Source organism: Mustela nivalis (genome assembly GCF_964662115.1).
Source record: "Mustela nivalis genome assembly, chromosome: 3".
In the NCBI taxonomy this organism is placed as follows: Eukaryota; Metazoa; Chordata; class Mammalia; order Carnivora; family Mustelidae; genus Mustela; species Mustela nivalis.
Genome location: NC_139022.1, coordinates 45,287,268 through 45,310,125, shown reverse-complemented (window position 1 = coordinate 45,310,125; position 22,858 = coordinate 45,287,268). Strand labels below are relative to the sequence as shown.

Genomic DNA, 22,858 nt, shown 5'->3' with positions numbered 1-22,858 from the left:
CCCCGTACCCCAGTGTCTGCCACTGCATGCTGTGTTTTGAACTCAGGCCCTGTGGTCAGCCCCTTTGGACAATTTGGCTGCATTTGTAGAAATGTTTGAGGAGTGCCCCAGTCTTGCTTGATGAGGTAGGATGTCCAGGAGAACAGGGACCTGCTTGGCTTTGACCTACTTCTGGTGTGCTAGCAGGGTACCCAGTGCCTGGCACACAGCAGGTGTGTAATTACTGTTTTTTGGGGGGATACGTGCTCAAGTTGGGGCAACTCAGAGGTGGCTTTTGGGGGAGTTGCGTGAAAAAGGGGGTGCAACTAGAGATTAGGAGGAGATTTTGTAGATGTGTCGGACTCATCAGGACGTGCTATAAAATTGCGGGGGGAGGAGGGTGAGTTGAGGGGCAGATGAAGCCCCTGCATGAAAGGAGGAGAATTTCCCTGGGCTGAGCTGCTCAGGGTTAAGCCCCTTTTCTTATACTTTGAACACACTTTAACTGCACTTAACCATGCATTTGGAGGGGATTATAGATTTATGTTAAATATAGTAGGATATAAAAAGGAGCTTTGTAAGGTTGAGGCAGGGTTAGAGAACTGTAATATCAGACCAGGGACTTATTTATTTTTTTCCCCCTCTCCTTTCCTTCCTCACAGCCAGCATTTACTGAGCTAAGCACTTTGCTGAGCCGTCACTTGGCGTGAGTTATCTCATTGAGTCTTCCCTCTGACCCACTGGGGGTATGTGTTAATCTTACTCCCGTGCTTAGGTCCAGACATTGAGCCTCAGAGTAACCAAGTAACTTGCTCAGGGGGCCCCCACAGCAAGTACCAGCCAGGTCAGGATTAGAACCCGAGATCCACCATGGCCAAGTAAAAGTGTGTGCCACGTGGAGAGAGTCCTCCTAGGGACTGTTGCTGCCCTCTGCCCCCGCGAGCCTCATTGGTTGAAGAAGGTAGGGTTCTGTCTATGGATCAGTGACCTGGAACTCAAGGTGCAGTGGAGTTGATCTTTTGTATGAGGTAAAAACACTACTGAAAATCCCTCCAGGTCCCTGCTTTACATATGGTGCGTGTGGCTTTGTGTTAGACCCGATAAGAGAACTGAAACCTGTAGGGGGACATTCGCTGGCAGAAAGAGCTAGTGACACTGAATTTGCTCCCTTCTACCTCTTTTGTCTCCCAGTGTGTGTATTTGAACTCCTGCTGTCCCGTTTCTGCTTCTAGGATGCTGCTGCTTTCTACCCACTTGGGCTACCCCCGGAGATAGCTTCTTGCGTTTGTGCAAATACGTGCCATGTTTCTCTAACAGGCGGAGGTTGGGCTGGGTGGTCTTTGAGGTATAGAACGTTCTGTGATTGTCTTGGGGGAAATCTGGAAATCCAGAGTCAGCTTCCTGGAGCTCAGCAGGTCACAGCCAGGCCGAAGGGAAGCTCAGCCCTGTAGGTTGATGCCACCAGATGTGTGGGCCCAGCCTAGCATATTATCTAATTATTATTTTAAGAGATAGTAGACATTCAGTCTCTTACCTCATTTTTTTTGTTGGCAAAAACCTGCCATGTTTTAGGAAGCAGCATACCTACCAGATAGAAACCATGCCTAGGGCCGCAGTAATTCCCCATCCTCCTCTGTGGTTGGTGACTTCTGGGGAAGTGGAGCTTCTAATAGACCGGAAGGGTGGTCTTTGTTCTTCACTCCACATTCTGCAATCCCACGGGAGAAGAGTTCCCCTTTCTTCTCTCACTGGTAGTGAGGCTCTGGTACTCACCTATAGGAATGGCAGCTGTGATTTCTCTTGAGGAAGCCAGTGTCGTAGAAAAACCGAGAAGTTGACTGTGTGAGTCAAGGAGTTGAAGGTTCTTCACTGTATTATCTGTTGAGTCTTCCTATGGAGTTTTAGCCTATTATCGCATGGGGGAACTGCTTATGATAAGTTCATATTTTCTGGCCAAACCCTATAAAGCTTAGTTTCTCATTTTGAATCATGTGGGGACAGGGCTCCATGGTCCCCTCTGTAAATGCTGTCAGCCAGGCTCTTACCATTGCATTTTGGATTGTGTGGATGGAAATAAACACAGTTCACTCGCTGAGAGGCCCTGCATACCGTGGCCTCTCCCCTCAAGCCTTCTAGATTCTTTAGAAATTTGATGTTTGACTTCTCTTAAATATCCCAAATAGTAGAGGTGTGTGTGTGTGTGTGTGTGTGTGTGTGTGTGTGAATATTCGTAGTTGGAGTTTACATCGAAATACAGATTTTGTCCAGAAATCTTGTTGTGATAGGAGTTGCCATCAGTAGAAGGCTGGAGATTACATTTTCCAGTTGAGGAAAACTGTGTTCAGCGGAACTTAAGTGCCTCCCCAAAGGGACAAGCTAATTAGTGTCAGAGTAGGGGCCGAAATCCTAGTGTCCAACACCCTGTCCTTATAACTTGGTGTTATAGGCTTTGCCTCGTTGTATCCCAGTGTCCCATTTGGGGGAATTAATGCCCTCTTATATGCCTTACTTCCTTTTATTTCATCCCCTTTTCTTGTATATCTAATTGAAGCCATGTTCGTTTTCTTGGAATTAATGTAGGCTGTCGATCAAGGGATGTAAAGGGTATTTCGAGAATATTGTTCCGTTTTGTCTTTTCAGTTTATATATGTAGCAACCAATCATTGTCAGTTTATAGCTAACTATACAAATTAAGAAGTTGTTGGCAAATGTGAAAGAAAAAAAACCTATAAAGGAGACAGTTTATCATCCCCCCCTTTAAATTCTGGTAAGTGGTTCTTTTTTTAAGATTTTATTTATTTGTCAGAGAGCGAGTGAGCATGCACAAGCAAGCAGAGAGGCAGGCAGATGCAGAGAGGGAAGCAGGCTCCGCACTGAGCAAGGGGCCTGATGCAGGACTCCATCCCAGGACCCCGGGATCATGACCTGAGCCGAAGGCAGTGGCTTAGCCGACTGAGCCACTCAGGCATCCCTGGAAAGCAGTTCTTATCTCACACAATCTTTTAGCTGAAAAGATTACAATGTAGCATTGGTTTTTTTTTTTTTAACCCCTCACTTGAATTTCCTCCCTCAGTACCCCTCTCTTCATCTGTCAGCTCAGTCTTAAAATAGAAACTATCAGTAGGAACTCTGGTCCGCATTAAGCTGCATTTACGTGAAAGCGTAAATCACCAGACCTGGTGTCTCGGGGCCGCTACGTGCTTTCTTTCTTGGGGTCTGTGATCAAGAACGCAGAACAATACAAAGCGTGGAGCTAAAGTTTTATGGCAGCTCTGAGAGCAGGAAATTAAGTTTCTTCCCCATGCAGATGGGTGGAGGGCTGTTCTCTCGCGACTTGGATCAGTCAGGCAAGTGAACGTCAGTTTATCATTTCAGTGAGAGGCAAACTGTAGAAATAGTTCCTGCTATCATATGAACAAGGAGCCCACACAGATGACTGCTTCAGCTGTTGAACTAGGAGCACACTTCCTCATATAATTTATCTTGAAATGCATGTGCGGTGTGTGTGTGTGTGTGTGTGTGTGTGTGTGTGTGTATTTAAACAACAAAGACTATGTTCTAGTACATTTGTAGCCAAGTGTTGATTTCTCACAAAGGTTAATTGGGAACATAGGAACCGCAGACTAAGATGGCGTTTTGCCGGTAAAACCTTCTGTGTGCCCTTTTTTACCCATATGACTCGTTAGCTCGACTGATCGTGTGTGCAAGGAGTCATCCCTTATAGGTGGGCGGTGTCTGTGTGTCACACGAGGGCATGAGGAATGTGGAGTCCCTGTGCAGATGGGCTTTACAGTGGGCTTATCTGCCTGTGACCACCTGTTTGAGCAGGGCCCTAACTAATTCTCTTAACAGTCCTAGCAGTGGTTAAAATGGATCTGATGAATGAGTGGGGTGTTTGGTGATTGACCTATTTGGTATGTGCACAGCCTTTGGTTTCATTACGGCCGGGGTCCTGGACGTTTTGTGGGGACGATCTCTTTGCCTGTTCTCTAAGATAGGGGTGCAAAGGAGATACCGTTGCTCTTACAATGTAAGCTCTTACATTGGCTGTCTTGTCTGTTTCCTGGGGTTTAGAGGGAGGGATCCTGGGTCTTGGTCAGATTCATCAGGGATCTCTCCAAGCCGAGCCACTGACGGATGGGTGCATTGGAGAAACTCCAGTTCTTTTAATGTTGGGCACACACATTTATTTCCCCATTTGTATGAATTTTGTTAAACTTTGCAGTAGAAAACTTAATTAGGAGTTGATGCTTAATACATGCTAATAATATCCAGTTTATGTGTTTGAGTGTGTATAATCAAGTTTATGTATTTTATATATTCAGCAGAGTAAGTTAATGTATTTTCGTAGTGATTTAATTCATTATGGTTTATAAAGTACTTTGAAAACAATTTCAGTCCATCTCCTGTGCTTAACTGTCCAAATGATGCATCTGCGGTGTTTATTGGAGTTCCTCTTTTGGAAAACACTGCAGTTTTGGAAGTACGATTTTATTACAGGAGGGAAGGAGCCTGAATTTTGCAGAGCATATATCTCGCACCCTGACCGAGGCTGACCGGTTGTCCATCGGTGACATCAGGACATTGAAGTCCTGCCTCTCATTCTGGAAGCGAGAGCCCCAATGCTGTGACCTTGTTCGGCATGTGGGAAAAAAGAAATCAGATGCTCATTTCCCTTTGACTGTGTCTTTTGGCACCATGCAAACCCTCAAAGCGTATTATAATTGCAAATGGAATTTGGAACGGTGATGTATTCTAGAAGTGATGTAAACAGATTGCATTGCAAACAGCTCCGAGAATACAGCACCACTGCAGTAAGCCTGTCTGTCTTTCAGGTTGACCCCCTGTTTACAGTGCCAGCGCCGCCACCACCGATTTCCAGCAGCCTCACGCCTCAGATTCTGCCCTCCTACTTTCCCCCATCTTCACCCAATATTGCAGCACCGGTCGAGCAGCTTTTGGTTCGGACTCGTTCCGTGGGTGTCAATACGTGTGAAGTTGGAGTAGTGACAGAGCCCGAGTGTCTGGGGCCCTGTGAACCTGGGACCAGTGTGAATTTGGAAGGGATCGTGTGGCATGAAACAGAAGAAGGTAAATACACTTTACTTTTCTCTATTTCCCTGTGCCCTCTTCCCCATGACGTTCTGTGTTTATGCCCACCGGTGAGGGGACGTGGTCTGGTGGTAGGCGGCGAGGTGGGAAGAGGGGTTTTCATGCTGTCTGGATGGCTGTCGGAATAAGCACGGAGGCTCTTGTGTTCAAGGTGAATGAGAGGTCCGTGAAAGGGATCTGTACTTTAGGTGCTAGCACAGGGAGACTGGGAAGCAGGATGAGGGTTCCCCTTTGCCCCAAGAGGGATTGTGGAAATTAGGGTGACAGATGGATCTCAAGTTCACTTTCTTCTTTGGTGCCAGCCAGTCTGTCTGGACATGGTGGTTTCGTTTATCTTGACGTGGGGTATTAAGGCTTAAATTGACCTGCTGAATTGAGCTCGGGTTCTTGTGTTTAGCGAGAGCCGTGCCCGTGATGTGGCTGTGGCTGGTTGGTGGTCTGAGCTCACAAAGCCCAAGCTCAGAGGCTTTTAAGCCCCAGCTGAGCCAGTCATTTCTCTTCTGTGACTGGAGACATGGCACCTTCCCTGCCCCTTAGCTCCCCGGGCCAACTGGCAAGGGGAATCCAGTAGTCAGGGGATTAGGATTAACCTGTCACTGTTCTTAGAAATGTACAAGTGTGGCCTCTACCATACCCACCATGGATCGAACCCTGGACACATCTCATAGCACGTGATACCTGGTCTGGTGTGTTTCAGATGTCATTGACCTTAGAGGCCCTTAAGTAATGAAAAACGAAATACCAAGGACAGCACTGCATTGCTCCACTGGGGAATGAGAGGAATAGAGAAAAATGAGGAAGAAACAAGCCCCAGGCGAGCAAAGGAGAGTGAACAACCCCTTCTTCCCTCTAAGCTAGGTTGGTCAAGGATAAGGGAGAGGACAGGTGTCTGAATCATGACCCGTTGGTCTGAGAGGAGTAGGGACAGGGAGGAGGGCATCGAGACTCAGAATCACTGTTTAGGTCCCTCTGCATCAAGGGGAGAAGTTGAGGGTTGCGACTCCTAGGAAAGAAAGTAAAATATATACAAAAGAATGAAAATCAGATGACAGGTTGTCCCAGCGTAATTGTCAGAAGGTGGAAAACAGCACACGCTGTCTCCAGGTAGAAAAGCAAAAAACCTTAGGAGAATCTTGGAATTCTGCGTCTTGTGTCAAAAATGCTGTTAAAGGATCTATTTTGTGTTTGGTTACAGAATTTCGTAGATAGCATCGGTAAGGAAAAGTCTTTACAGATGAAGGAACCCGGGAAAGTGAATAAAAGCGGCAGATGGGAAGAGCTCTCTTGTGTGCGCAACCAAAAGTGATAGTTCACGTTTGCTTTCGGCTTTAGAAATGTCTGGTGTTTGGGGTGGGGGGGTGGGGAGGGTGCGTCCTCTTTGTACTTTTAGTAGAGCTCTGCAGCCAGATTGGGGGGAGTTGGGGGAAGAGGAGCTAGAGTTCACATTTTCATCTCTTGCTTGTCCATTGAGACGCCCTCCAGGGCACAGCGTAGGTCCCCTGTGGGCAGCCAGCTTCTGTCCTCCTGCTTCCCCTTGGGTTGTGTACATACTTGGCCTTCTCAGACTTTCCCAAGAGCCGAAGCGGGGGCTGAGGGTGTCCCGGCTGGTATCTTGGGGGAGAAAAGTATAGAAAGAGACAGCATCAAGACATTAATAAGGTCATAGTTCATTAGCTTGGGTACTGATGATTCGGACACAGAAAAAGATTTGGAAGGGCCAAGGTTGATCTTCCATTGACTCGAAAGAAAGATTTTCTGGCACTTGAATCCACGTGCTTGTTAGGGTGAAGTGGCGCCTTGCACTTCTGTCCCAGCAGCGACTTAGTGACTGTCGGTTTATTGCGCGTCTTGACTTTACTTAGTCCTGTGTGGAACAGGACCATGTTCCTGCAGCATGACCTCACTGGGTGGCAGATGCTGTAAAATTAGCTACAGACTTTTTGGAACGCCTGTAAATCTTGGGTTATTTTTCACTTCGCTTGGACGTTGGCTTGGTTTTGACTTGAACCTGAGCTTCTAATAAAAGATGGGTTTACTTAGGGGAAACAAATGTTGTATTCAGAAACTGTAGGAACTCTGGGCAAACCGTTAAAGAGCTCGATGCTATTGTCAAGATTACTGTGACATTCTTTTCTTCCTTCTGTTTGGTCGCGGTGCACATACAGTCTCACGAGTTGCACAGTGTTCTCTGAGCGGTCCGCCTCCTGAGTCCGTGTGCTGCGGTCCCCCCATCCTGTGGGTGTGCCCCTCCCCCCTCTGTGGCACACCGACAGCTTTCCGGGCTCTGCAGACCCAGGACTGGAGCCTTCTGCAGCTCCAGCCTTCTTGTTACTGTCTCACATTTTCCAGGATTTGGGACGTGTGGATGTCGACTGTGGTGACAAGAAGGAGCCAGAGCTCCTTAACACAGTTATTCTTGCTGAATAAACTCAACTCCCGACCTCCACAGAACTCGAGAACCCGACTTGGTAAAGACGCGGGTCGTAAAATGTGTGTTTAATGTGCAACCCTTCTTAAGAGTGTTCCATTTGCAACCCTCCTCTGCCCCCCCCCCCCCCGTACAGTGTGTTTAAAAGCTCTTGTACCAATTTAAAAATTAAATCCACTTGACCATTAATTTTTCCCTTTGGGGAAAACAAAGAGAGAAACAGAACAAACGCATTTGGAGCCAGTTAGTTGGCAGAGCTAAAAGGGATGGGTTTGGGAAGAACGGGAGGGGACGGGAAGCCACAATCGTTTACTGCTGTGGCGTCGCATTAACGACAAGCTTTAAGTCAGGCACTTCGGAAAGTGCCGGTTGCCTCTGATTAACCTCCTGGAGATGGAGTTGGAAAAAAAAAAAAAAAAATCTCTTCCCTGGTGTTTTCATTTGAGGTGATTTTTATACCCGGGAGTGGTTTTCACACACCTAATTTGTTAGGTGTGTGTGTGTATTGAGATCCTAGAAATTTCTGGAGCTCCTATCTGCCGTCTTTGGAGGGAATATGGAGTGTTCTTAAGATCTGTTTTGAAGGATAATGTGCACCAGCAAGACAACAATATGAAATCCCCACTAAATACTAATTGCTTCTTGTGCTTGGAATTCCTCATTTGAGGAGGGTTCTTTGAGTCACAGGCTTTGCCTTTAGTGTTGCTGCCAGGATGTAGAGTCCTGGTTGCCTGAGGACCAGAGTGTCCTCAGGAGTAACGTGTGGTGAGAGAAGTTCCCTCTGGAAATAATTAGTGGGTTTCAGAGCGTGCTCCAGAGGAGAGAAAAACTATTAACTGCATTTGGATGTTTAGTTACTCGGCTCTGATCTCTCTTCTTGAAGGTGAGTGCATGGGAGCAGTGACGTCTCATGCAGAATTGCTCTCAGATGTTGGAAAGAATTTCCTGGGCATTTCATTCCTGACGTTTGGGATGCACATGCTTTTGTATAGTTATTTGTTTGGAAATTGGCTCTTTTGGGGAGGGTGAGGGTAGGGGAGACCAAACTGGAAGAAACATGGTGTGTACGTAGAGCATGTAAATACATACATACTGAACTTGGCTTTTTCGCTCTTATGAACGTGTTTTCCTTTGGATTTTTACTAAAGCATATTTCTAACTGGGCTCACCCCCCCCTTTTTTGGGGGGGGGGGCTCTATCCGAGAACACACTTTGTTGTTATAACTCTAATTTACTTTGGCCTTTCAAACATGTAAGGTTACAACACTGAGGTTCTCAGCTCTGTGCCTTTGAGTCACCCGGAGATTTTTAAAAACATGTCTAGGCACCACTTCTGGGCATTTCCTTGGTCAGGGATGGCAGTTTGGGCTGGTTGGGTGACCTGGTGTTGGTGTTTTTTTCCAGAGCTCCCTAGGGGATTCTGATGTGCAAACAAGACTGAGAAACACGGTCTCAGGGGAAAGAGGGGATGTCCTAACCCCTGCAAGCTGCTCGACTTTTTCCCTTTAAGGAAGTCCATGTGTTGTTACCTCATTCTCTCGGGTATAAAATGGACAGACACCCCTGCCCTATTTACCTCCCTGGATAGTGTTTGCCTAAAAGCTATAGTGTGGCAGGTGAGCGTGGTTGAAGCACCATCCCAGAAAGAAAGAGGGTCCAGCGCTTGATTTTGAACTTGGACTTAACAGAGTGTCTGGGACTTAATGAACAACTAATTGGTACCACTCTTCTGACTTGTTAATATGGTGGGGTGGACCTTACTGTCTGTCCCTTCAGGGAGCCAGAAGTGGTAGCTTCATTTCCTTTCCCCGTGGTGTCTGCTGAATTATTATTTTTTTTTTTAAAGAAAGATTTTATTTATTTATTTGACAGAGAAAGAGAGAGCGTGTGCACAGGAGCAGGGGCAGAGGGAGAGGGAGAAACGGAGCCCAATGCAGGGCTTGATCCCAGGACCCCGGGATCATGACTTGAGCTGAAGGCAGCCACTTAACTGACCTAGCCACCCAGGCTTCTCTCTGCTGAATTATTTTTGAAATAGTTCAGAAATCCAGAGTATTAAAGTTAAGACTTGGCAGCCTTCCTATTAGCTTTGAGAGGGGATGCAGATGGCAGCTTCTGAACCTAAGTGTGGTGTTTTAGAGAAGACGTGCCACCTGGTGTAAGAGGCAGAATGGTTCTTTGTATGAGGTTCTTCATCTGAGGTTCTATGTGTTTTCCAAGAACAGTGATCTTGGGAATTAATGTTTTAAAGGTAATTAATAGGGGGAAGTAAATGACTCTCTTTAAACCACCGGAGATGCTCGTCAGTGCTTCTGCTTCTCCTGTGTCTCCAGAGTCCTAGAGGGGACAGTGTTTCAGCGTGCAGTATCGGGGGTTTCAGGTTCATTCATTAAGAGGCAAACGATCCTCTATAAACTGACGACAGGGCTGACCTACGTTGTCGTTACTCCTGTGCTGCGGTGTTTGACTTGCCGAACTTATTACCGGAGATAGAACTTTCATTTTGAGTTTTGATTTGAGAAGAGATTACATACGAAATCCAGGCTCACTTTGTGTTTTTGGTGTCTGAGCGTGGAATAGGTGCCATACTTTTTTTTTTTTTTTTTTTTAAACTAAGTGAAATGTTCTTACTTACTGAGGTATTTCCCAGTGATTTTATAAATTCAGCTTTGACTCACAAGGCGAGTAAGATGTCCACTTTCGCTTCTGCATTTCATTACCCGCCATGCCAGTGATGATTGTTAACTCAGCCGTGGTGGGGGTGGGGGGAGGGGACTTGAAGACTGCTAGGGGGCATGCTCCCTCCTATCAGGAATGGGCTAAGTGGAGGTAAATCAGCGCCTGGTATGGGGGTCGGCAGGTGCACACAGTCAGTTAATCAGTGTGCTGGTAAGAAAGAGCATCGGGCCTTGATCTTCACCATGAACTCAAAGGGATTCGGAAAGCCGGAAGAACTGCTGGTTAGTGCCATTTGGTGTCTTGGCCATAAACTTGACCCCCCACTCCCACCCCAGGCATTCTTACAGTGGTGGTTGGCCGTGAAGAGTTGAGATTCATTACCACCGGTGGCAGAGCAGCTCGAAGGATGGGCCTTCCAAAGCGTACAAGAACCACCTATTTTTTTTTAAAAATATTTTATTTATTTCACAGAGATCACAAGTAGGCAGAGAGGCAGGCAGAGAAAGTGGAGGAAGCAAGTTCCCTGCCGAGCAGAGAACCTGGCATGGGGCTCGATCCCAGGACCCTGGGATCATGCCCCTGACAGAAGGCAGAGGCTTTAACCCACTGAGCCTCCCAGGCGTCCCAAGAACCACCTATTTTTACATGCAGAAGTCAACCCAAGTAGAAAACCATATTTGTATATTTGCTGGACCACATGCCATCTTGGTTATCTCTCATTATTCTGGGTACAATGGTAAAGGTTTTTCTTTCTTTCTTTTTTTTAAGTAAAATAAACTTGGTTTAAAGATACATGTTATACATAATTATAAAACATGTCAAAGTATTTGGTTTTTTAAGATTATAGAAACTCACGTTACCAGTTTCACAGAAAAATCACAAATGAAAAACGGAGGCCAGGTGTTCATAGTGTGTCGTCCATAAAGATCTGTGAATGAAGGGGAGGTCTAAGGAAGGGACCAAGGGCTGGCTTGTCTGGGCTGTCTTGCTGGGTTTGCTTTCCTCCTGCACCTACCAGCTGTAGGCTTTTCTGATGGGGCCACCGTTTGCATATGGATGAGTGATGGTGTGTTTTGTTGGAAAGTGATACCATAATCACATCGCTGCTAGTCAGTGTGAAATAAATAAGCTGCTCTTAGGTAGGGTTCAGCTTCATGTTTTTAGACCAAACATTTTTCTTTTGTGTCATTTGTGTGTGTATTTTGGTGGTGACCTTGGGTGTTAGGGAATGAAGCAGTCAGCTTCATTAAACTCCCTGTGTAAAGGCCTTTTCTTGTTAACCCTTTTGGTTGGTCAATACTGTAGCTGAACTTCTCTGTGAATATAGAATGTGAGGCATGTCAAACTAAACTTTTCTTCAGACTGGAGTATATTAAAGATCTAAGAAGTTTTCTTACAAGATGTGTGTGGATAGTAGTGTCCTCCCTTGCTTGTCTTTTCCCTATATAGAAGTTGGTAAAAGGGGCGCCTGGGTGGCTCAGTGGGTTAAGCCGCTGCCTTCGGCTCGGATCAGGATCTCAGGGTCCTGGGATCGAGTCCCTCATCAGGCTCTCTGCTCAGCGGGGATCCTGCTTCCTCCTCTCTCTCTGCCTGCCTATCTGCCTGCCTCTCTGCCTACTTGTGATCTCTCTGTCAAATAAATAAATAAAATCTTAAAAAAAAAAAAAAGTTGGTAAAAAAAATCTTGAAAGTGTCTTAATATTACAGTGATCTTGAAATGAAGATATATTTTCTAATTATGGAGTGGAGTATTCTCATTGTTGCAAGAAATAGCTTTTGGCCTACCTGGGCATATTGATTAAAAGTATTTCTTTGACTTGTTAAATAGAATTTTTATAGCAGCTTTCTTGAGATACAATTCATACAGCATACAGCCAACCCATTTATTTATTTATTTATTTATTTGAGAGAGAGAGAGAGATTACAAATAGGTAGAGAAGCAGGCAGAGGGAGAAGAGGAAGCAGGCTCCCTGCTGAGCAGAGAACCCGATGCAGGGCTCGATCCCAGGACCCTGAGATCATGATCTGAGCCAAAGGCAGAGGCTTAACCCACTGAGCCACCCAAGCGTCCCCAGTCCACCCATTTAAAGTGTATATTTCAGTGGGTATTTTTTTTTTTTTTAAGATTTTATTTATTTATTTGAGAGAGAGAGACAGTGAGAGAGAGCATGAGCGAGGAGAAGGTCAGAGGGAGAAGCAGACTCCCCATGGAGCTGGGAGCCCGATGCAGGACTCCATCCCGGGAATCCGGGATCGTGACCTGAGCCAAAGGCAGTCGTCCAACCAACTGAGCCACCCAGGCGTCCCATCAGTGGGTATTTTTTTAATGTATGAAGAGTCCTCCAACCGTCGCCACCATTAATTTGAGAACATTTTTATGATCCAAAGAAAACCCTGTCGCCCTTAGTAGTCACTACTGCTTCCTTAGAGCAATCCCCATTTCATTGACTAAATGCATCCTTGTCTTTGATTCTTCCTTGATTTTAAGTGTTTTTTATGGATGAGAGAAAGGGTGGATTTGTTGAGTGTTTGTACTGGGCATTCATTGTGCTGGACATGCTTGCCAGGTAATGATTTCCTTTAATCCTTAGAACACAGTCCAGAGTATACTCTGGTTTTGTCCATACTTTTAACGAAGGAGAGACTTAGAAAGGGATTTACCTCTGCAAGACTGCACACCTACCTCCTTGGACGTGCAGAACCCTTTGTGCGTCCCACCTTGTCCTGGGAGTTCCACTCTAGCAAGCTCCCATGTATCTCCCAAAGCGTGCTTTGGAAGGAGGCAGTCCCATATGACACAGTAATCAGAGTTTTTATTTTATTTTATTTTTAAGCACAGAATGATAGGAAATTCTTTATAGTGCTCGCATCTGATTTTGGCAGGAGTAACTGAATCCGTTTCAGCTGGGTTGATGTATACACACCATCCCTTTCTGCCCCACTAAGCTGGAAGCTTCTTTAGTCCACAGATCCCATCTGTTTTGTTCACTGTTGGATCCCCAGCGCCTGGCACGGAGTCAGTATGCCATACATATTTGTTGAATGTTGAATACATTTGCGGAACAAAGTGATATGGTCTTGATACCTGTTTCAGTGTGTGTAGTATAGCTTTCTAGTCAAGAATATGTTACTTTTGAATTAAGTTTGGCCTAGACAATCTGGACAATATTGCTCCAGAAATCTACTTTTTCACTGATTTGTGTGTGTGTGTGTGTGTGTGTGTGTGTGTACGGGTGGGGGGGCATTATAAAATCTGATTACAGCGTATTAAAATTCACCTCGCAACCTTGCTCTTCCTAGACCAGTCTCCAACAAAAGGGGAAACAAAATAATTCGGTTTGCTTTTTTTTCCTTCTGCCATTCGTATCCTCAGTATGGTTTTAATTTTCTGATCATAGAAGGCCATTTGAGGATATCCACGGGGTGGAAAACACCCAAAAGGTAGAAGAAAAAAAAAAGTCATCTGTAATCTCACTATTCAGGCATCTGCTATAATTTGTTGGTTTACCCCCCCCCTTTTTTGCTTTTTTATTATTTATTTATTTAAGAGAGAGAAAGAGCGAGCGCGTGAGAGGGGAGAAGGTCAGAGGGGGAAGCAGACTCCCCGTGGAGCTGGAGCCTCTAGTGGGACTTGATCCTGGGACTCTGGGATCATGACCTGAGCTGAAGGCAGTCGCTCAACCAGCTGAGCCACCCAGGTGCCCTTTTTTTGCTTTTTAAATACACTTTTTTTTTTTTTAAACAAGTTGGGATCATTTGGTAGATAAATACTGCTTTCCCTTTTAATTATAACATTAAAGCATAAACATTATTTTTTAGATTTTATTTATTTATTTGACAGAGAGAGACAGTGAGAGAGGGAACACAAGCAGGGGTAATGGGAGAGGGAGAAGCAGGTTCCCCACTGAGCAGGGAGCCATATGTAGGGCTTGATGCTAGGACCCTGGGGTCATGACCTGAGCCGAAGGCAGACGCTTAGCCGACTGAGCCACCCAGGCGCCCCCATAAACGTTTCTGATGTTGAAACATTTTCTAAGATGCGTTTTCTGCTGATACAAAGCATTTTATGAAATGGACACACAATTTGATTCAAATTCCTCTAAGTCTGGATATTTACACTGCCTTCAGCTTCTTCAATAATATCATACTACAGAGTCTGTCTTTGTGCTGAAGTATTTGTTCTGTTTTATGAATTTGCAGTTATTCTTCTAGGATCAGGTTTCAAGAAACAATCACCCAGTCAAAGGACACAAACATTTTCAACGTTTGATGGCTTCACTACTTTCCCCAAAGGCAGTCCTGGTAAACTGTACCAGTTCCCATGGCCCTGGTTGAAAAACGCTTTTCTCTCTCAACCTTCCCGACAACTTTGGCCTCACTGACCTTTTCATGACCAGAGGATGGAGTTAAAAGTCATATGCACAGAGCCTCCAATGCCCACATCCAGGGTCCTACCGTAGATGGAGAGGGAATGCGACCGTCTTCCCTCTTGTGTAAAAATCACAGTGGACCAGCCAGGAACAGCAGGTGTGCTGCCAAGGGGCCCTGGCCAGCGTGTGGCCAGCGCCCTGTCCTGGGAGGGCATTGCTCTGGGTAAAACAGAGGTTCACATATCACTTCTGCTTGTGTCTGGATGTTTTACATTTTCTGCGCCCCTCCCCCTGCCCCCCCAAGGGAAAGAATTTTAAAAAGACCTCCTCGGAGACATTCAAACACCCAGGGGCAATTTGGGGTCTGTCAAATATCCATTCTGAACTGGAAGCCATCTCAGCCACTCCCGTTTCTGTCTTTGCAAACATCTTCTTTAGGGTTCTGCTCCTTCAGAATAAGGATGGATGGAGTAAGGAGAGATCTTTACAGGAAAACTTTGCACCTTGTGATTTGTTGATAATACATCATTTGTCACTCGACTTACTCAAGCCGGCACAACTTAGCCCTGACTTGTCCACCGTCCCTCCCGCCCCTGATTCCAACATTCATTTCCCCTTTTCCCTAGCCTCTTCCCTCGGCTGCTGCCCTGTGTAGCTACAGCAGCAGGAATTTTCCAGGTCGTCTTAAAAAATAGTATCTACTACAGTGTTCTCACATGTACCCTTCCCCAGCCCTTCTGTCCTCAAATAAGACTGGCTAATAGTCTTCTGGTGAAAGGAAAGGAAGCTATGCTATGGGGACGTCCTATCAGAGGTTGCAGAAAGCATTCTCAGCAAAGAAGGTTGCAGGAATGAGGCTCGTGGGCAAGTGGTGGAGTATCCAGCCAAGACCTGAGAAGGGCAGGATTCAAAGCAATGGGAGTTAGGCAAGCCCTTCTCCGCCCATTTGGTAATTGCTTGCATCTGCATAGGAAATGGGATGGTTATAAGCATCCCACACCCTACATGGCCTCCGTTTCACAGGAAGCCTTCTGACTTGGGTATGTCGGGTAGTATTTTCATTCCTTGGACGTTAGAAGTGGGGCTGCTTTCTTTACACGACACATGACACATTGGGTATGTCTGAACAGCGGAGCACTTCTGCCTGGGGAGCTCTACGGGGCTCTGCCAGCGCCATCTGATTAGCATCTTTGCTTTATGTTCAAGACTCCCATCATGAGCCCTGTGACTCTCGAGGAGAAATCGAGGCACAGGCGGCCTGAATAAAATGGTTATGTGTCCTTTCTGGATTTCTGCTGTGTACCTCCCATGATCAGCCTTTCCTAGTTTTTAAGTCTCTCTCGCTCTCTCTGTGTGTGTGTGTGAGAGAGAGAATATAACCAATTATTTTAAAAATATGCTAAAAGGCAAATAAACATTTGCTTGTCAGTTTGAGGTTTTGACTGCGATGTGGGAACTTAATTCGGCTTATAGAGTGAGATGTCTTTTAATATTCACCAAATATTTTTACAAAAGTACCCAAAATGCTGTTTTTGACTGCATATTTCATCACAAGAGAAGAAATAGCCAAGCCCTTCCCATCCGTCAGAGGCAATGCCACATGTTCCTCTGGCTCTGTGGACCGTTGGGGTCCCGCCAGCTCTTCACGGACTCACTTGGACATCTGCACACTGTCTGTGTTGTCACGTTGCTGTCTTCTTGATACTCATGTTGACAGACAACTTTCGAAGTAAGTCACGTTGAAAGAGCTGAGAACATTGAACGTGTCTTACTTCACTTGAGGAGCAGCAAAGGCCCATTTGTTGAGAGAGAACCAACCAAGACTGCTTTCCACCACGTTCCTCGGCTTCTGGAGAATACCTTGTAGCTTTTCAGAATACGACAAGCCAAGCCAGTCCCAGCGGTGAGCTGCTTCTGACCAGCACCTCGAGCGGACATCTCTAACGTGATTTCTTATCCAAATGTACTGGAAGAACAGAAGAACCGTAAATTGGGTTGGAGGCATTGGCTTTGTGCTCTGAGCCTGAGACCGGGCAGGCTGCAGTCGTCTGGCCCTGCGAGGGGCTTTGAGTCCAGTGAGTCTTAATACCCAACTGTATACAAGTGAGGAAGACCATAGCCTGGAATGATGACCGTCTTCCATAAGGAAGAGCTTTTCTCTTCTGTAAAATCTCTACTCAGTAGGGTGACCAGAAGGCTGTCTCACATTCCTGGGGAGTTCTAAAAAGAAAAGAGGGTAAGGTCTAAGGTGATAATGCAACAGATGACCCCAGGAGGGTCAACTTTCAAAGAAGCAGAATGCAGTGAGGTACTTACTGTTGTTTGTTTTTTTGTTTGTTTGTTTTTAATTTTATTTATTTATTTGACAGACAGAGATCACAAGTAGGCAGAGAGGCAGGCAGAGAGAGAGGGGGAAGCAGGCTCCCTGCTTGAGCAGAGAGCCTGATGCGGGACTTGATCCCAGGACCTTGGGTTCATGACCTGAGCCAAAGGCAGAGGCTTAACCCACTGAGCCACCCAGGCACCCCAGTACTTACTGTTGTATTGACTGAACATTCATCTTGAGTGATTGAGAAGGAGAGCGCTGACCACAAAGTCCTCTGTCACTTACTAGAGAATCCAAAGCACATGGCCTCTAGGACATCTCCCTTTATATCTGACTTTTGAATTAAACATCTTGAAATAAATATCATCTGTCCAACCAGTCCTCCCGAGACTGCAGTTTCTTGCAGTAGCTCATTTCCAAGTGTGGAATTTCAACCAAGCATGACTTGTTGAGTGTGACTATTAAGTATCAGAGGCCGCGGTTAGTGTCCGTATCTTCATTTTGTCAAAGGGAGGAAAATAAAGTGTGGGGAATTTATGACTCGAGTGGAAATCAAGGCAGGGTCTGAAGGAGAATCAAGGACCACAGAGTTCCAGTAGCTTCAGTGATGCCTTGAGAAGGATCTAGTGAGCCATGAAGGCTTACGTCAAAGTGTCAGAAGAAGGTGGGCTGGACCACACTGGGTTCCTCTTCTGGAGAAGAATTCAGGCCTGGCAGCTAACCCATATCGCTTCGACTCTGGGTTCTGACTCACTGATGAGCTCCCCTGCATTCCCCCGATCCTGCCTGACTCCCGCCCAACCACTCCTGATCTGTAGATCCAGGCTTTTGCTCAGGGTAAATTGTTCTCTGTTTTGGAAAGTAGGAAAAGTCATCCCGTGTTTACAAGGGAGTGTTAGGGGATTGTCAGGGAGTCTAAGTTAGTGTTCTAGCTGCAAATTCTCACAGCGTTGGCTTGTATGGGTCAGTGTTTGGTGTCATTGCCCTATTTATTTCATCCTGATAATTACTGAAAAGTGACACTGAGAGTAGTAGAAGTGCTAGGCCAGTAGGTAAGTAGGTAAGCATTATATGCTTGATTAGAACCCAGAACATCAAAATTGCTTGGAGGCAGCTGAAGCTTTCTGCGCACATGATGGTTCCTTGATTAGTGAAAAGCCTCTTGAGTGACAGCACTTGACTTAAGAAAGCACACAAAAAGCTACATGCCTTGGTCATCTCCCATGAGAAGCCAGCGACGGGAGCATTCAGTTATTTCATACAAAATCCTGTGTTGATTCAGATCTTTTGGAAGGGCATGAGTCCATACAGCAAGGAGCACCTATAATTTTTGGATTAAAAATTCTTTATCTTTTTGGCTGCAGTGGTCTAAATCTATTTAGCAGATTAAACACACACACACACACACACACACACACACACACACACACACTGCCCCACCCCCCACAAAAACCCTCTGGACTGACTTGCAGATCCGTCCAGAGTCCTCAGTACTGCAGTTGTAACTGCTGCTAGCGAAACTGAGAGAAGACCAGTGGCTAAAGCAGGACCAAAACCAAATGAAGACAAAATGATGTGATTGCTCCAACTTTGTGGTTACGAGAGCAGATTGGTCTCCAGGGAAGAGGGAGGCCAGTTGAAAGGAAAACGGACAAAGGTGGCCTGTTGCCTAATGTTGATCCCTCCTGCTTCCCACCAACCCCATGTGTCTTAAAAATACATGTATGTATGGTGACCGATGATGAGGTTCTGTGAGTGTTCCTGCGGCTGCACTCAGCTTTTGCAGATACTGTCCCTTGCCCACCAGGAAAGGATTCTGGGCCTCACTTTCCTCATCTGTAAAATGGGAGGGTTTAGAATACCTAATTCCTTAATGATACCTGAGTTTTGGGGCACAAGGGGGTGTGAATCCCATAGAATGTTCTTGCCAGAATCATTTCAGACGTAGAGAATTTTCTGAGAAAAATTCCAAGCCAACAGTCAGCCTCGATGGCGTTACGCTTAAGTTACCCTCTGGGTTCGTGCCAAGTCCTGCTGAACAGCAGGTAGCCATCCCATGAGTATCCCAAAGTGGATCTATTTCTGGAACACTTTATTTATTGAAATCATTTATATTGAACTATTGGCCATTGTGTAGGTAAAGGGGAGTCTGGTCTGAGTAGGCTGACATTTATTTTATGCTCCGGTACATTCCACGGAAGAATGAGCACATGGAAGACATTATCTGAAAAGATTCCTAAAATGTACCGTTTCAAACCCCTGCCCTAAAATGGCTGCATGAGCTCTACCTCCTTCTGTGTTACTCTATCTACACCTTGTGTCCCAGGGTGCCTCCCCATGGATGCTTACCGAAGTCACTATGCATATATATATATATATATATATATATATATATATATATATATATGCGCAGCACAGCCGTGTACTATGATTGCTTTTCTTTTCTCACCTGACTTTCTCCCTGGAGTTATTAGTTGCCTTCTTTTTGATTTGCTTAGTGTTCTATGCACCCCTCACTAATTCACCATGAACCATCATGCCAGAATTATAAATTGCTTCTCATTTTGTTGAAACACACCCAGCATTCTATACATTGTATCTTTTGGACAAGTCTCTCAGAGTCTTCCCATCTGCTCCAATCTGGTATTTTAGGGGTTAGGCAGAGGCTCGTGAAAGAGTTACAAAAACTGAGCTCTCTGTACACCATCCTGAAGATTCCATTCTTAGGTTGGATATCCTGTTTGCTACATTGACGGATGCATTGCCCTTGTTTCTGTCTTTCATTTTGGAGAAGCCTATCTTCAAGTAGCTTTCTAAGAAAGGGTTCACGGGGAGTAAACGTTTTGAAATCCTGGATGTTTGCGCAGGTTTTTCTTTACCCCTCATAACTGGACACATGAAGGGGCTAGGTGAGGAATGGGTGACAGTAATTTTCTGTCATACTTGAAGGCTTTGTTCCACTGCTCTGAGCTCTCCCCATTGTTGTCCTTGAGAAGTTCAATACCATCCCAATTTGAGACCTTGAGTGTGTTGACTGTCCCCCTCCCCACCAAACCTTCATCTCTTCTTTGTCCCCAGCATTCTGATACATCTCAGTAACATCCTTTGGCATGAGTCTTTTTTTAATCTCTCTTGGTCCTCTCGTTAGAAACTCAGGCTGTATCGTGTTAGAAATTTTGTAGATATCTTTCTTGGGTGGGGATGCAATTTCCATTTCCATGTTCTCTCTGGAGCTGCTTTTAGTTAGATGTTGAACCTCTTGTATCAGTTCTACTTCCTTTTTTTTTTTTTTTTTGGTAAAGATTTTATTTATTAGAGTGGGGGGAGGGGCAGAGAGAGAGAGAGAGAATCTCAAGCTGACTCCCCAGTGAGCGTGGAGCCTGAGATCCTACAACTCTGAAATCACAACTGGAGCTGAAATCAAGAAACGGACTTAACTGACTGAGGCACCCAGGCACCCCTTACTTCTCTGATCTTTTCTCTCCTTTTTCAGTCTTTGACATACAGTGTTTTGGTTTTTTTGTTGTTGTTGTTTTGTTTTTAAAATATTTTATTTATTTATTTATTTGAGTGAGAGAGGGCATGAGAGGGGAGAAGGTCAGAGGGAGAATCAGACTCTCCATGGAGCTGGGAGCCTGATGTGGGACTCAATCCCGGACTCCAGAACTAAGACCTAAGCCGAAGGCTGTCGCTTAATCAGCTGAGCCACCCAGGCGCCCTGACATACAGTTTTTAACAGATTTTCTAATTGGGGGAGTTCTGTCATTCTTTATCTTTAAATATTTTCATTGGAAAAACGCATCTGCTCTTATACATTTTTCATTTTTGTTGTTACGGGGATTAAAAGCTTCCTGTTCTAGTTTCATGAATGCAATGTCTCAGTTACGTGAGGATCGACCTTCCTTCTTCCTTCTCTCCTTCCTTCCTTCCTTCCATCGGCCAGCCTCATTTCCAAGTTCCTTTGTGTTTTTGTCCTCCTTTGTCCTCAGTCTTTCCTGTTGGAGATTTTCCTCAAGCACCTCATGATCCTTGACTGTGTGCTTGGGGATGGTGGGCTCAGAAGTTGGTTTGAAGTCCCACATGTGTGGGAGGGTGTTTTGATGGTATAGGAAGATCTGAGTGGATTGTCTGTCTAGGGGATCTCCCAGCTGGGGGTTTCCAGGCTTTGATCAGTTTCTCCAGAAAAGCCTTCTCTGATTTCCTGGTTACCAACTTTTTAGGTGTCAATTTTGGGAAAGAGGGTGAAGATTTTACTCGGCATGTGTAAAAACTGAACCTACTATTTCTGTTGGTTTGTTTGTTCCGTAACTGTAGTATTATCCACATTATACGGATAAGAAAACTCTGAAAGAACCTTAAGTTCCTTTGTTGAGTTTTCTTGGTAGCCACCATTTATTTCATGACCTGAAATTGAGATAGTTTTAGTCAACTTAGAATGTGCCATCATAGTGATTGCTTAACTTCCTTTTTTTTTTTTTTAAATTTTTAAAGGATTTTCTTTATTTGAGAGAGAGAGAGAGAGAGAGAGAGAGAGAGACAGTGAGAGAGAGCATGAGAGGTGAGAAGGTCAGAGGAAGAAGCAGATTCCCCGTGGAGATGGGAGCCCCACACGAGACTGGATCCCGGGACTCCCGGATCGTGACCTGAGCCGAAGGCAGCCGCCCAACCAACTGAGCCACCCAGGCGTCCTATGATCTCTTAACTTCTAAAGAGAGATCAAATCCTTCATTTTATTACTTGCCCACGCCTCTACCCCCCAGTGTGGCTTTAGTTAGGCTCCGTTTCCAGATAAACTCTATGTTTGGGAACTTAAAACAGAGGCATATAAATGAAACAACAAACTGCCTTTTTAAACTGCTTTTGGTGATGTAAACAAAACAATTTAGTAGCTTTTTGAAATAGAGTCTCCCAGTGCCATCTCTGCCTGCTGCCCTCATCGGTCCTGGCCAGATCATGACTTCGGGCTTGATTTCTGCTCTTTTTATCTGTATATAGCAACACAACTTGTTCACCAAACTGCTCTGTCACAGATTCCTTGAGATGGTTTAGCAAATGTCTCATTCCCTTGTTTGTTGACCAAAACTTGAACACTTCCACCTCTAAGACACTGAGTTGAGAGAGGTCTCCTAAACTGTTCCTTCGACAAAAGACGGGTTCACTGAAGACACCTCATAAAAACCAAGGACCCTTTCTTGGTGGACTTCTGTGGTGGACCCAGGCCCCAGGGACAGGCTGTATCTGGAAACACTCTGCTCACTTACCCGAAGCACCTTCCATTACTTGTGTTCTAAGTTTCTCTCCTCAGCCGAGAAGGGGCTTTATTCATTTCGTGCCCCTACTTTACTTTTATTTTTTATAAAGATTTTTTTTTTTTTTTTGGTAAAGATTTTATTTATTTATTTATTTATTTGACAGACAGATCACAAGTAGGCAAGAGAGGCAGGCCGAGAGAGAGGAGGAAGCAGGCTCCCTGCTGAGCAGAGAGCCCGATGCGGGCTTGATCCCAGGACACTGAGATCATGACCTGAGCCGAAGGCAGACGCTTAAACCACTGAGCCACCCAGATTTTATTTTTTTAATCGAGAGAGAGTGAAAGCACTAGCAGGGGCAGGGGCAGAGGGAGAGGGAGAAGCAGGCTCCTTGCTGAGCAGGGAGCCGGAGGTGGGACTCAGTCCCAGGACCCTGGGATCATGACCTGAGCCGAAGGCAGACGCTTAACTGACTGAGTCACCCAGGCACCCCAGCCCCCACACTGTTGCATAATATAGGGTCCTTCCTTGTTGAGGGGAACGGCTATGAAAGATGATTGCAAATATCACAATGCTATCATAGAAGGCATTCTTATTTGTCCAGTTCACGCATATGTCCCTGGTACCCAGCACCTGGGCAGCCACCAGTCCCTCAGGGTCGTCTGAATGAACTAGTAAATGAATGCTTGGTGAGGAGGAAGGTGGTCAGGTCAGG

General features: G+C 45.5%; 1 protein-coding gene across 5 annotated transcripts in view; it reads left to right on the top strand.

Annotated features, from left to right (window-relative positions):
* Positions 1-22,858, top strand: part of ZNF608 (zinc finger protein 608) — a gene marked incomplete at its 3' end in the record, with an annotated part of 113,224 nt that overhangs the window by 48,800 nt on the left and 41,566 nt on the right. For all 5 annotated transcript variants that reach the window (XM_082724896.1, XM_082724898.1, XM_082724895.1 and 2 more), the window contains one exon: positions 4,815-5,070. In XM_082724896.1, coding sequence (XP_082581022.1) covers positions 4,815-5,070 — 256 coding nt within the window. The remainder of the gene's footprint in view (positions 1-4,814; positions 5,071-22,858) is intronic.